At 45.9% G+C, this 15,236-nt stretch overlaps 1 protein-coding gene across 2 annotated transcripts in view; it reads left to right on the top strand.

The window, feature by feature from the left end:
- The first annotated feature begins 2,465 nt into the window (after positions 1-2,465).
- The window catches only part of LOC110501525 (G protein-activated inward rectifier potassium channel 1), a 29,357-nt gene continuing 16,586 nt past the window's right edge, over positions 2,466-15,236 (top strand). The window contains exons 1-2 of one of the 2 annotated variants that reach the window (XM_036958895.1): positions 2,466-2,823; positions 4,938-5,154. In XM_036958895.1, the coding sequence (XP_036814790.1) occupies positions 5,097-5,154 (58 nt within the window). In that variant the 5' untranslated portion in view covers positions 2,466-2,823; positions 4,938-5,096. Of the gene's footprint in view, positions 4,225-4,937; positions 5,155-15,236 lie in introns of both variants that reach the window. The other variant, XM_021579168.2, reaches the window with a different exon arrangement.

The following is a 15,236-nucleotide window of genomic DNA, read 5'->3' as shown; positions in this document are numbered from 1 at the left end:
ATGGGTTTAGGGTGTCAGGTAGGGTGGAGGTGATATGGTTCTTGACTAGTCTCTCAAAGCACTTCATGATGACGGTAGTCGTTTCGCTCAGTTACCTTAGCTTTCTTGGGAACAGGGACAATGGTGGCCCTCTTGAAGCATGTGGGAACAGCAGACTGGGATAAAGATTGATTGAACATGTCCGTAAACACACCAGCCAGCTGGTCTGCGCATGCTCTGAGGACGCGGCTCGGGATGCCGTCTGGGCCTGCAGCCTTGCGAGGGTTAACACGTTTAAATGTTTTACTCACGTCAGCTGCAGTGAAGGAGAGTCCGCAGGTTTTGGTTGCGGGCCGTGTCAGTGGCACTGTATTGTCCTCAAAGCGGGCAAAAAAGTTATTTAGTCTGTCTGGGAGCAAGACATCCTGGTCCGTGACGGGGCTGGTTTTCTTTTTGTAATCCGTGATTGACTGTAGACCCTGCCACATACCTCTGAGCCGTTGAATTGTGACTCTACTTTGTCTCTATACTAACGCTTAGCTACTGACCTCTATATAAGGTCCCACAGTTGACAGTGCCACAGTTGACAGTGCATGTCAGAGCAAAATCCAAGCCATGAGGTCGAAGCAATTGTCCGTAGAGCACCGAGACAGGATTGTGTCGAGGCACAGATCTGGGGAAGCCCAGCCAAACTGAGCAATCAGGGGAGAAGGGACTTGGTCAGGGAGGTGACCAAGAACCCAATGTTCAATCTGACAGAGCTCCAGAGTTCCTCTGTGCCGATGGGAGAACCTTCCAGAAGGACAACCATCTACGCAACACTCCACCTATCAGGCCTTTATGGTGGAGTGTACAGACAGAAGCCACTCCTTAGTAAAAGGCACATGACAGCCCGTTTGGAGTTTGGCAAAAGGCACCTAAAGGACTCTCAGACCATGAGAAACAAGATTCTCTGGTCTGATGAAACTGTAAGGTTCTGCTTTTCTTTTCTTAGTCAACCTTGTGTACTTTTTCTTTGTGTTCTTGAACACTGTTAAGAATGAGAATTGTTCCCCAGATCAGACTAAATAAAGTAAATAGGTAATACAATCTCCTGAAGACAAGATTACATACATTTGCGCCTACACCCTAACCAAATACGTTGTCTATGTGTTGTCCCCCCTTTAGAAACAAACTTACACTTTTGGGTTCACAATCTGTTTGACAAAAAAAAAAAAACTCTGAGTTTCAAATCAGGTCACCGTACTGTATCAAACGTCCCCTGCTAAAACATTCTGTAGGTCTGTCTGCTGCCCTTTCCGTTGTCACAGCCTACATGCCAATCACCAAACGAGGGGACTAGTGCAAAGTGTGGATTAAATCGACTTTAGTACATGCAGTCAATAGGCTGTATTCTACAATAGGGATGAGAGTAATAGCAACCTAATTGTGTTGACAACATTGTACATAAAACAGCGCTAACGTGCTGCTCTTTGTACAGTTTTATACACTCAGCAGAGAACGTTCTCTCTCCATTCAACTCAAAACTAATCCTAAGGGGCGTTTCTTTAAAACATGCATCCAATCTCCTTGATCCCTTACATATCTAGACCAATCATGTGCTTCAATTGGTCGCGGTTCTCAGTGCTGTGGCAAGACAGGACAATGATAGAGGTTCTGCTCGTGATGTTTAATTGCAGGCGCATATGCTCCGATTTCAAAACGATTTGGAGCACAGTTGAAAAGTTAACGCGCTGACTATACAATGGACTAATTAGAAAAATAAAAACAGTAATTTTCAATGTGTGAGATATAGGAGGTTTGCCATGAGAGTGTGAGAAGAGGATCAAATGCGTGTGTCTCACAGTCAATGCATAAATATCCTGCTCTGGTGAACTGTGTTCGTAACAGATTCTAGTTTTTGGAACAGAAAAATGAATTGAATTGAATTGAGATCAGTTGTTTCATCAATGAGAAAAATAGAAGACTATCATCCCAGTTTCACCTAGTTCCATCTTCTCCCACTACTGGACTTCCTATCACTACCATATTTGGTGGTGAGAAAACGTTTTAAATGGATACTTCAGCTTCATAGCCCCTGTGATATGTCTGGGTTAACCCCTTCTGTCTGTGTTTATACATGTCGTTGGCTTGAATTCTAGAGTGGATTATTTCCCTATAAGGCACGGTAATCAGCATGATATAATTCAATGGCTATTGCTTATGAAAGCAAAAGTGATTTGAACACATTTGAAAACATTTCTAGGCACACATTTGTAAATGCATAGCTCTTGTATAAAATGGATCATCATCTCGAGGCTCTATGTGTTCTCTGGAAAATAATGCAACTTTGTGGAGGATTCCACCACCCCACAAGTGCGTCATGGAACACATCTTCCACGTCGTTCATTATTTTTCATAGAACGCATAGCCCCTCCTTGATTATCCCTTACATAATTGTCTATCCCACCATCTATGTACCACTAAAGAAAAATCAGAACTGGTTCAAAAAAAATCAATGGCCTGCTCTAAAACGCGTTATTCAATGGTAGGCTGATTTGAACGGATTGCATGATATCTTAGCAAACTGTGTTAAAGTAAATTAACTGCATACCTCTTCCCTCATTCTTCTTCCAAACTGTATGTCTATTTAGTACCGGTAGGCAATAGTGAGTGTATCATAGCATACGGAACGTGCAGTGCGCAGAAGCGGTGAAGGGGAAAATCGAGGGGAAAGAACGAAGCAGCCGCTGTCGGATTCTTATTCCATGCGTCCACAAGAACACCAGTAAAATTCCACCAGAAGAGGAAAAGGGGGACAGGAAAGACAGCTTGCAGGCATCATCGTTAAGGGGAACCACATAAGTATGACCGGACAGTAAATTGTTCCACGAATCCATTATTTCCCGTCATATTCCACTGTCAATGAACTGAATGCAGATCCTATGTGCGCACGCAGGAGCACAAAGCGGAGGTTTGGGAACCAAATTGTGTCCAACACCAACACTGACATCGGATGTGCAGCATGTATGGAGCGGTTTCATCTTGACCACGGCTTATAATCACAGTAACCAACGGTTGATTACCTACAACATCTTAATTGCCTGATGGGGCGTGGAAACAATTGAAACTTTTAACCCAAGGTGTGGACTTCACAGATGAGGACAGTGTTGACCCAACCTGCATTGATTGCTCTAGCCTGGGAGGGCGATGATCAGCAGCGACGCACCAAATAATAAACTGTTCAAAACCTGAACTGCGACGGACGCGTTTGGTTAGAAGATGATCCTGTGCGTAATTGTTTTTTAGCAGACTGCTTTTCGGATGAAGATCTGTTTGTAGTGATTGAAGTGACATTATCCCTCTTTATTTTCATGGATTTGAAGTGCAGTAGTAGTAACAGTATGTGGAGAGAGGGGACAGTGCATGATTAGTTCGTTACAGAACGCACTTTCCACGCCGTATTTCCAATTCCGGGATATTGCCCACAACATAAGGCCAATTACTGCAACTACAACGAAGTCCTGTACAGAAATAGACTTTATATTGAACCCTTCAGATTATTTCTCTCGCGGCTGTCATCGTAGTATGTCTGCACTTCGAAAGAAATTTGGGGACGATTATCAGGTAGTGACCACCTCATCCAGCGGGTCTGGATTCAACCAGCCGGCACCAGAGAAGAAGAAGAAGAGGCAACGCTTTGTGGACAAGAACGGGCGATGTAACGTCCAGCATGGAAATCTGGGTGGTGAAACCAGTAGATACCTTTCCGATTTATTCACTACGCTGGTCGATTTGAAATGGCGCTGGAATTTATTTATCTTCATCCTAACATACACGGTGGCATGGCTCTTCATGGCATTCATGTGGTGGATCATAGCCTACATCAGAGGAGACCTCCATCGAACCCACGATGACAAGTATACGCCATGCGTTGCCAATGTCTACAACTTTCCCTCCGCGTTTTTATTCTTCATAGAAACGGAAGCCACAATAGGATATGGCTATAGGTATATCACGGACAAATGTCCCGAGGGGATCATTCTCTTTCTTTTCCAGTCAATCCTGGGATCAATCGTTGATGCTTTTTTGATTGGCTGCATGTTCATTAAGATGTCCCAGCCCAAAAAAAGGGCAGAGACCTTGATGTTTAGTGAACATGCAGCTATTTCGATGCGAGATGGAAAACTAACTCTCATGTTCAGAGTCGGCAACCTGCGTAATAGCCATATGGTGTCCGCACAGATCCGCTGCAAATTGCTGAAAGTAAGTGTCACTTCTACGGCCCCATGCACAACAATATTTGTGTATCTAAACGTTAGTACCCCATTTACTTCTGTCATGCGAGTGTAAGTTATTCGTTTTCTTATTGTTTAATTACGCCATAGTTACACATCAAATACTTAGAGGAGTATTATAAAGTTTATTATTCTCTGCTGATATTACATTTCAATACCAGTATTGCTCTTTTATCGCTTTAGAGACATTTCTATTGATATTAATGTCGGCCTAATTAAACATAGATTAATGGATTTCTAGAGCCTACTTTTATGAACAGTCGTTTTTTTCACTTTATTTGCAAATAGGCCTACCAATGTGAATTAACACATAAAGCAATTGATTCCAGGGAAGTTTAGTGGCAATGCTATTCATATAGAAATACACATTTGACCATTATACAGGCCCCCTGAAGTAGAAGAGAGTCACTGGGTCATTATTAACATCTTGAGATGTGCCTTTGATTTTGCATGATGTGCCTGATTAGCTATAGCCAGAGCTATATATATGGCTCTGGCTATAGACATTGATTTACTAACTCTGTATATTTACTGATGATTGGTTTATTTAATTGTTCACAAAATGTGGATAGCGTTCAGTATGGCTCACTGGGTTGCAGTAGTTAAACTGTCCCCCCCCCCCCCCCCCCCCCCCAGCCTCTCTCAATCTCTCTCTCTCTCTCTCTCTGTATACTTCCATAGTCTCGTCAGACGCCCGAAGGTGAGTTTCTTCCACTGGATCAGTTGGAATTGGATGTGGGCTTCAGTACCGGGGCGGATCAGCTCTTCCTCGTCTCACCACTCACAATCTGCCATGTGATTGACACTAAAAGTCCATTCTACGAACTCTCCCAGAGATCCATGCAAACAGAGCAGTTTGAAATTGTGGTCATATTGGAAGGAATAGTGGAAACCACTGGTAAGTTATCGCAAATACCTTGTTTTTCTTTCTTGCAGTATCGGCCTATTGTATATCTATGCCCTGAGATAAACTAGTGGATAATGTTTGGCTCTGGCTAAAGTATATGACAGCAAAATAAATGCACCAGTATGAGTGTTATAATGATGTGAATCAGTATAACGTGAAGTTGCAGGTGTATACTGTAAGTTGACCCAGATGGGCCTCTCCATTGACCCCTGGATGATAGTGGATGTCATTGATTGCATGCTATTGATGTTCTGTTGCACAACTGGATAGGTTTATAAATCATATATGTTCTGATTGATTTTACGTTTGCAGTGGAAATGGCAAAAAACAAATTGCATTTGGATAAGCTCAATCTCTTTTGAATTTGGTTGGCCTGTGTTTAATACAGTACATCAACATGGCATGGGATTCAATTACGTTTAGTTTATCTAAAGAGCCAGTCCCTTGATAGATTTGTACAAATCATTTTCAACATTTTTTTTATGAGATCTCCTAAAATAATTGCTGTCTAGGGAACAGTTTTGCTGTTTTACATTACAACTTCCTGCTCTTCTGGGGGTATACTTTGCTTTCCCAATTTCCTTCTGAAATTGAAAACGTAAATTCAATAAAAACAGTAATGACACTTGAGAAACATTTTGGTTGCTGTGATCATATTTCAAATTCAACTGTTTCATTTGAGACCGTTATTAATAAATGGCTGCAGGGAGTACTTTAAGATTGTGGAATGACATACCAGTCCTGTCTGATGCAACACAGACCACTGCAGAAAACAGTTATGGTCAAGATGAAATAGTTGGTCCTGTACTGTACTGTACGTATGTGGCAGTGGCAGTGGCATGCGGTTCACGTCATGTCATTCATTATATTATATAACTCATATAGTATATGAACATTTAATTGGACTATTTTATTTATGAGGGCTTACATATTGATGTTATATAGACAAAAAGGTGCAGAGAAATGGCTGTATAATAAGTCTGTCATAATGGTGCTGCCTTGTAGAATATATCCTTAGAACTGTTACGGTGCGTGAATGAGGACCCAAAAGCGAATTAACTTAAACAGAGCTTCTTTAATTACCAAACATAGGTAGGCTCAGACGGACCGGCAGATTCCGACAGGACAAGACAAGGTTACAGCAAACATGACGACAGTCTGGTTCAGGCATGAAACACAACAAACAAGAATCCGACAAGGACAGGAACAAAAACAGAGAGAGATATAGGGACCTAATCAGAGGGAAAAAGGGAACAGGTGGGAAACGGGGTGACGAGGTGGTTAGGAGGAGACAAGGCACAGCTGGGGGAAAGAGGGGGAGAAAAGGTAACCTAACAACGACCAGCAGAGGGAGACAGGGCGAAGGGAAAGGACAGAGACAAGACACAACATGACAGTACATGACAGTACCCCCCCACTCACCGAGCGCCTCCTGGCGCACTCGAGGAGGAAACCTGGCGGCAACGGAGGAAATCCTCGATCAGCGCACGGTCCAGCACGTCCCGAGAGGGAACCCAACTCCTCTCCTCAGGACCGTACCCCTCCCAATCTACGAGGTACTGGTGACCACGGCCCCGAGGACGCATGTCCAAAATTCTACGGACCCTGTAGATGGGTGCGCCCTCGACAAGGATGGGGGGGGGGGGGGGGGGAAGACGAGCGGGGGCGCGAAGGACGGGCTTGATGCAGGAGACATGGAAGACCGGGTGGACGCGACGAAGGTATCGCGGAAGAAGAAGTCGAACTGCGACAGGATTAATGACCCGAGAAATACGGAACGGACCAATGAATCGCGGGGTCAACTTGCGAGAAGCCGTCTTAAGGGGAAGGTTCTGAGTGGAGAGCCAAACTCTCTGACCGCGACAATATCTAGGACTCTTAGTTCTACGCTTATTAGCAGCCCTCACAGTCTGCGTCCTATAACGGCAAAGTGCAGACCTGACCCTCTTCCAGGTGCGCTCGCAACGTTGGACAAAAGCCTGAGCGGAGGGGACGCTGGACTCGGCGAACTGAGATGAGAACAGCGGAGGCTGGTACCCGAGGCTACTCTGAAAAGGAGATAGCCCGGTCGCAGACGAAGGAAGCGAGTTGTGGGCGTATTCTGCCCAGGGGAGCTGTTCTGACCAAGACGCAGGGTTGCGAAAAGAAAGACTGCGTAAGATGCGACCAATAGTCTGATTGGCCCGTTCTGCTTGACCGTTAGACTGGGGGTGAAAGCCGGAAGAGAGACTGACGGAAGCCCCAATCAAACGGCAAAACTCCCTCCAAAATTGAGACGTGAATTGCGGACCTCTGTCCGAAACGACGTCTGACGGAAGGCCATGAATTCTGAAAACATTCTCGATGATGATTTGTGCCGTCTCTTTAGCAGAAGGAAGCTTAGCAAGGGGAATGAAATGAGCCGCCTTAGAGAACCTATCGACAACCGTAAGAATAACAGTCTTCCCCGCTGACGAAGGCAGTCCGGTGACAAAATCTAAGGCGATGTGAGACCACGGTCGAGAGGGAATAGGAAGCGGCCTGAGACGGCCGGCAGGAGGAGAGTTACCGGACTTAGTCTGCGCGCAGACCGAACAAGCAGCCACGAAACGACGCGTGTCATGCTCCCGGGTGGGCCACCAAAAACGCTGGCGAATGGAAGCAAGCGTACCCCGAACGCCAGGGTGGCCGGCTAACTTGGCAGAGTGAGCCCACTGAAGAACGGCCAGACGAGTAGGAACGGGAACGAAAAGAAGGTTCCTAGGACAAGCGCGCGGCGACGGAGTGTGAGTGAGCGCTTGTTTTACCTGCCTCTCAATTCCCCAGACAGTCAACCCGACAACACGCCCCTCAGGGAGAATCCCCTCGGGGTCAGTGGAGGCTACTGAAGAACTGAAGAGACGAGACAAAGCATCAGGCTTGGTGTTCTTAGAGCCCGGACGATAAGAAATCACGAACTCGAAACGAGCGAAAAACAGCGCCCAACGCGCCTGACGCGCATTAAGTCGTTTGGCAGAACGGATGTACTCAAGGTTCCTATGGTCAGTCCAAACGACAAAAGGAACGGTCGCCCCCTCCAACCACTGTCGCCATTCGCCTAGGGCTAACCGGATGGCGAGCAGTTCGCGGTTACCCACATCATAGTTACGTTCCGACGGCGACAGGCGATGAGAAAAATACGCGCATGGGTGGACGTTGTCGTCAGAGAGGGAGCGCTGAGAAAGAATGGCTCCCACGCCCACCTCTGACGCGTCAACCTCGACAACGAACTGTCTAGAGACGTCAGGTGTAACAAGGATAGGAGCGGATGTAAAACGATTCTTGAGGAGATCAAAAGCTCCCTGGGCGGAAACGGACCACTCAAAGCACGTCTTGACAGAAGTAAGGGCTGTGAGAGGAGCTGCCACCTGACCGAAATTACGGATGAAACGACGATAGAAGTTCGCGAAGCCGAGAAAGCGCTGCAGCTCGACGCGTGACTTAGGGACGGGCCAATCAATGACAGCTTGGACTTTAGCGGGATCCATCTTAATGCCTTCAGCGGAAATAACAGAACCGAGAAATGTGACGGAGGAGGCATGAAAAGTGCACTTCTCAGCCTTCACAAAAAGACAATTCTCTAAAAGGCGCTGGAGGACACGTCGAACGTGCTGAACATGAATCTGGAGTGACGGTGAAAAAATCAGGATATCGTCAAGGTAAACGAAAACAAAGATGTTCAGCATGTCTCTCAGGACATCATTGACTAATGCCTGAAAGACAGCTGGAGCGTTAGCGAGGCCGAAAGGAAGAACCCGGTATTCAAAGTGCCCTAACGGAGTGTTAAACGCCGTCTTCCACTCGTCCCCCTCCCTGATGCGCACGAGATGGTAAGCGTTACGAAGGTCCAACTTAGTGAAAAACCTGGCTCCCTGCAGGATCTCGAAGGCTGAAGACATAAGAGGAAGCGGATAACGATTCTTCACTGTTATGTCATTCAGCCCTCGATAATCTATGCAGGGACGCAGAGACCCGTCCTTCTTCTTGACAAAAAAAAAACCCCGCTCCGGCGGGAGAGGAGGAGGGGACTATGGTACCGGCGTCAAGAGCTACAGACAAATAATCTTCGAGAGCCTTACGTTCGGGAGCCGACAGAGAGTATAGTCTACCCCGGGGGGGGGGGGTGGTTCCCGGAAGGAGATCAATACTACAATCATACGACCGGTGTGGAGGAAGAGAGGTGGCCCTGGACCGACTGAACACCGTGCGCAGATCGTGATATTCCTCCGGCACCCCTGTCAAATCACCAGGCTCCTCCTGTGAAGAAGAGACAGAGGAAACAGGAGGGATAGCAGACATTAAACATTTCACATGACAAGAGACGTTCCAGGAGAGGATAGAATTACTAGACCAATTAATGGAAGGATTATGACAAACTAGCCAGGGATGGCCCAAAACAACAGGTGTAAAAGGTGAACGAAAAATTAAAAAAGAAATGGTTTCACTATGATTACCAGAAACAGTGAGGGTTAAAGGTAGCGTCTCACGCTGAATCCTGGGGAGAGGACTACCATCCAGGGCGAACAAGGCCGTGGGCTCCTTTAACTGTCTGAGAGGAATGTCATGTTCCCGAGCCCAGGTCTCGTCCATAAAACAGCCCTCCGCCCCAGAGTCTATTAAGGCACTGCAGGAAGCTGACGAACCGGTCCAGCGTAGATGGACCGACAAGGTAGTGCAGGATCTTGAAGGAGAGACAGGAGTAGTAGCGCTCACCAGTAGCCCTCCGCTTACTGACGAGCTCTGGCCTTTTACTGGACATGAAGTGACAAAATGACCAGCGGAACCGCAATAGAGACAGAGGCGGTTGGTGATTCTCCGTTCCCTCTCCTTAGTCGAGATGCGGATACCTCCCAGCTGCATGGGCTCAGCACCCGAGCCGGCAGAGGAAGATGGTAGTGATGCGGAGAGGGGGGCGACGGAGAGCGCGAGCTCCTTTCCACGAGCTCGGTGACGAAGATCAACCCGTCGCTCAATGCGAATAGCGAGTTCAATCAAGGAATCCACGCTGGAAGGAACCTCCCGGGAGAGAATCTCATCCTTTACCTCTGCGCGGAGACCCTCCAGAAGACGAGCGAGCAAGGCCGGCTCGTTCCAGCCACTGGAGACAGCAAGAGTGCGAAACTCAATAGAGTAGTCTGTTATGGATCGATTGCCTTGACATAGGGAAGACAGGGCCCTGGAAGCCTCCTCCCCAAAAACAGATCGATCAAAAACCCGTATCATCTCCTCCTTAAAGTCCTGATACTGGTTAGTACACTCAGCCCTTGCCTCCCAGATTGCCGTGCCCCACTCACGAGCCCGTCCAATAAGGAGAGATATGACGTAGGCGACACGAGCAGTGCTCCTGGAGTAAGTGTTGGGCTGGAGAGAAAACACAATATCACACTGGGTGAGGAACGAGCGGCATTCAGTGGGCTCCCCAGAGTAACACGGCGGGTTATTGATTCTGGGCTCCGGAGATTCGAAAGCCCTGGAAGTGGCCGGTGGATCGAGGCGGAGATGGTGAACCTGTTCTGTGAGGTTGGAGACTTGGGTGGCCAGGGTCTCAACGGCATGTCGAGCAGCAGACACTTCCTGCTCGTGTCTGCCTAGCATCGCTCCCTGGATCCCGACGGCTGAGTGGAGAGGATCCGAAGTCGCTGGGTCCATTCTTGGTCGGATTCTTCTGTTACGGTGCGTGAATGAGGACCCAAAAGCGAATTAACTTAAACAGAGCTTCTTTAATTACCAAACATAGGTAGGCTCAGACGGACCGGCAGATTCCGACAGGACAAGACAAGGTTACAGCAAACATGACGACAGTCTGGTTCAGGCATGAAACACAACAAACAAGAATCCGACAAGGACAGGAACAAAAACAGAGAGAGATATAGGGACCTAATCAGAGGGAAAAAGGGAACAGGTGGGAAACGGGGTGACGAGGTGGTTAGGAGGAGACAAGGCACAGCTGGGGGAAAGAGGGGGAGAAAAGGTAACCTAACAACGACCAGCAGAGGGAGACAGGGTGAAGGGAAAGGACAGAGACAAGACACAACATGACAGTACATGACAAGAACTAGTGATGTCATTATCTTTTCCCAAAGTTTTGATTAATTGGTCAGTCGTCAACACAGAAAATTCTAGAATGCGGATAAGAATTTCAAAACATACACTTTGGAGGTAAATGTTCACATGTGTCATATGCATTGGGCACAACAACCAAATTAGACAGCAAACACATTTTGTAATTGTAATTTAACATGTTTTTTTTATGTTTTCTCAATGTCAAGATTAATTCTAGATACAGTAGTAGTGTAATCTCGACCGCGTCAATGCGAACATACGTAGGTGGTCGGGTTAGGTTAAAAAGCAAGAAGAGAGATTTCAGTGTGAAAACAATATGTGGTTAAAAATGTATGTACAGTGAAAGTCTAATCCTCAGACACTTTCATTTCGGTCCAATGTAACTCTGTTTCCATGGCAACCTCTCTTTGAGCGTTCTGGATTTCAGCACTGCACCTGAACTTAGATTTTATGCCTATGGTATGAGGGGAAAACTGTAATGCAATGCAATTGTCAGTAATACACAAGTGAACATGTGGTAACCGTACACAAAACAAGAGGTCTACTGACAAAACAACCTGATATTAAGATAACTACTTTTCTGCGATCAAATTAGGAGGTGGACTCGTGAGAGCTACCGTGAGTTGTTACAAGGCCAGATAGAATGTTTATAAAGTATGAATTCAGAGACATTTACCGGTGTTAGCTAACATCAGCATGTCCATGTTTTACATGTACATTTAAAACACTTTTTTTTTTTTTTACATGTTCATAGAAAATCAGCTCTCTTCATATTCACACAATGACCTTTTCAAATGACATCATCATCCCATCCTCTCACGATATCATAAACTCAAAGTCAGCTCCACATGGCTTCCCATCTGTTATGCTGTCAGAGATTTGAACATAGTCACTGCATGCATGAAAGTATGATATGAGAGTGTTACAATATAATAATATAAAGGACAATAAAAAAAGACACTTTTCATATGATTTAAATACCTTTGTTATGATGGCATGTTCAGCAGAACAATGTTCTTTAACCTCTTTAAAAAAGAACAAGTTTCTACATATTCTTCATTAGGGACTACTGATTCAAGTGTTATAACATTGTCATTTACATATTTGCAATTGATATAACAGATAGGATTGTTTAATCCAAATTGTTAAGGTTTAGTTAACTGTTCCTTCTATAAATGTTTAAAAAAAAACATTCCGGGGAACACCGTACTGAATCACTGAGTTGCAATAACATTTTCTTTGTGAAATGCAAAAGTGAAATTGCTCAGACTGCAATTGATTTACCCCTCGTCTGTTCAAATGGTATGCCAATTATACACAGTACATCTAACATGCAATTTTGTACTTTTGTCCCGTTCTCCATCTTTGATCAGCTCAGTTACATGACAAACAGGCTGGGATTTTAATTTCATGGCAAGCTGACTTTGAATGTGTGATTGACTAGAGGAAGAATGCTGTCACCAACACGTTTCGCCCTGAAAAGTTGTGTGTCGTTCTTTATTAACAAGACGCTTCACAGTTCAGCAAAAAAACAAACATTTGTGAAGCACTTAATTTAAGTTTCGTGTTCACCCATCAATTATGTTTAGAAACACAGTGGCAGGCACATCAGCAGAAAATTAACTCTGTGAGAAGACTGCGATGTGACTATCATGCAAATGCTAATGATTGATGGGCTATTGGGAAGATGCTGTGGCATTTACATGACGCTAACAAGGCGTTTACAAATATTTTCCGAACAACTCCAGCCGAAAGCTACAGTGGAACATTTTGTTACACTATTTGAAAAGAGCAATCCCCATATTGCGCTGGTCAAAAGTAGTGCCCTACATAGGGAATAGGGTGCTATTTGGGACACGGTCCATAACTAGTTAGCTGTGCATTGAAGTGGCCTGTTGTCTTGGCTTCCTCTCTGCCTCCTCCATGACAGTCCAAGCCTTTTTCACGATTCACTGGTATTGGAGAAAAATAGAATCTCCCTTGTTATTGTTTTTTTTGCTATTTGTTCATGCTAAGACGTGTGGGTGGCATGAGACTGTTGTGGACTTGAATTGATTTAAAGTGCATTTGATGTTTATTCATGTGTATATGTGAGCATATAAATACAATATGTTTGTCTGTGGAAATTCTAGTACTGGATAAAGAAAGTGTTTTTCGAGCTACACGTAGTCTCACGGTTGGGCTTGTCCTGTACCAAATATTCTGCCAGTTGAATCATTTCAGAGTGTTGGACTAGTAACCGAAAGGTTGCAAGTTCAAATCCCAGAGCTGACAAGGTACAAATCTGTCGTTCTGCCCCTGAACAGGCAGTTAACCGACTGTTCCTAGGCCGTCATTGAAAATAAGAATTTGTTCTTAACTGACTTGCCAAGTTAAATAAAGGTAAAATAAAACAACTTTAAAAAACTAGTATAATGCATTGGATTTGGAAACCTTGGCAATTATGTTATTATCATGTTTTAATCTACATCATGATTTATGAGCCTCTTGAAATATATTGCTGTATTTGCAATGGATTTTCCCATCTTTGGCTCAATGTTGAATATTAAACAAAAATGCTGCATATTGGACAAAAAGTATGAAAAAAAGAAATGCGTAACGCATAACTAAGACACAGTGGGCATATTGCATGACGTCTCACGTCATGTCACTGACTGCCCACGAGAGCCCGCGTCCCCCATCTATCCAGACTGACTTGCTGCAGTCTGGTCGAAGCGATGACCAGTTCTACGAGAGCCCGCGTCCCCCATCTATCCAGACTGACTTGCTGCAGTCTGGTCGAAGCGATGACCAGTTCTACGAGAGCCCGCGTCCCCCATCTATCCAGACTGACTTGCTGCAGTCTGGTCGAAGCGATGACCAGTTCTACGAGAGCCCGCGTCCCCCATCTATCCAGACTGACTTGCTGCAGTCTGGTCGAAGCGATGACCAGTTCTACGAGAGCCTGCGTCCCCCATCTATCCAGACTGACTTGCTGCAGTCTGGTCGAAGCGATGACCAGTTCTACGAGAGCCCGCGTCCCCCATCTATCCAGACTGACTTTCTGCAGTCTGGTCGAAGCGATGACCAGTTCTACGAGAGCCCGCGTCCCCCATCTATCAAGACTGACTTGCTGCAGTCTGGTCGAAGCGATGACCAGTTCTACGAGGGCCCAGGGAGACCTCATCCCAAAACATGGTGACCACGCCATTTGGGGTGGAAGAGCTAACATACCCAGGAAAAATTGGGAGATGCCGTATGCTTTCCCTCATCATCTTTGAGCCCCTGGATGACAAGTGGATTTTCCCAGACGGCAGTTACAAACCTGCTTACGACCAGTCCTGGCAGCTATCGTCATGCAGGGCTTATACCACACCGAACAAAGCAATTGTCTATCCTCACCCGGATGCATAGAATAAAAAGGAAAGAGCCAGGCCCACGACTCTTGAAAAACAGTGCCAACCCCTTATGCATGCTCTCTGTTTTGCAGTTGGTGCGTCTTTTCGTGGAGAAGTGGTGTGAATCTGTTTTTCCATGGTCCTATGCTCTGTGCAGGATCTTGCTCTACTAGCCACTGTTCGCGCCCTCAGACTGAACAGGTCCCCCCCCCCCCCCCCCCCCCCCAGGTTAATGTGCCTATGGCTTTTCACTTGTCGCCTTCCCTAGAAGGGCGTCCCCCGTCGTTGTCCAGTATGCGCAGTGGGCGTCTACCTGGCATGTAGGAGAGCTCGAGCAAGAGTGTCATGCTCTTCGCTGATCGGGAAACTACCCTCAGAAGATATCCGACGATATCCTGCCGGATCATGGGGACTATTACACTGATTTATAATGGCGAGGGTGACAACCTTCGGGCCCTCTCCCACATAGGAGTTTACCTATTGGGCACTGCTTTGGGGACATGTCTTATTAAACTAAGATTGTATGCGCTTTGTATTGGCCTTTCCCTTACTTTGTAATTCGTTTTTTCTCGAGGGGATGTCTCTGCACCTTTTTTGGTGCATACTCCCTTAGTT

Source organism: Oncorhynchus mykiss, chromosome 22 (genome assembly GCF_013265735.2).
Source record: "Oncorhynchus mykiss isolate Arlee chromosome 22, USDA_OmykA_1.1, whole genome shotgun sequence".
Lineage (NCBI taxonomy): Eukaryota > Metazoa > Chordata > Actinopteri > Salmoniformes > Salmonidae > Oncorhynchus > Oncorhynchus mykiss.
This window is presented reverse-complemented; position numbering and strand designations above follow the sequence as displayed.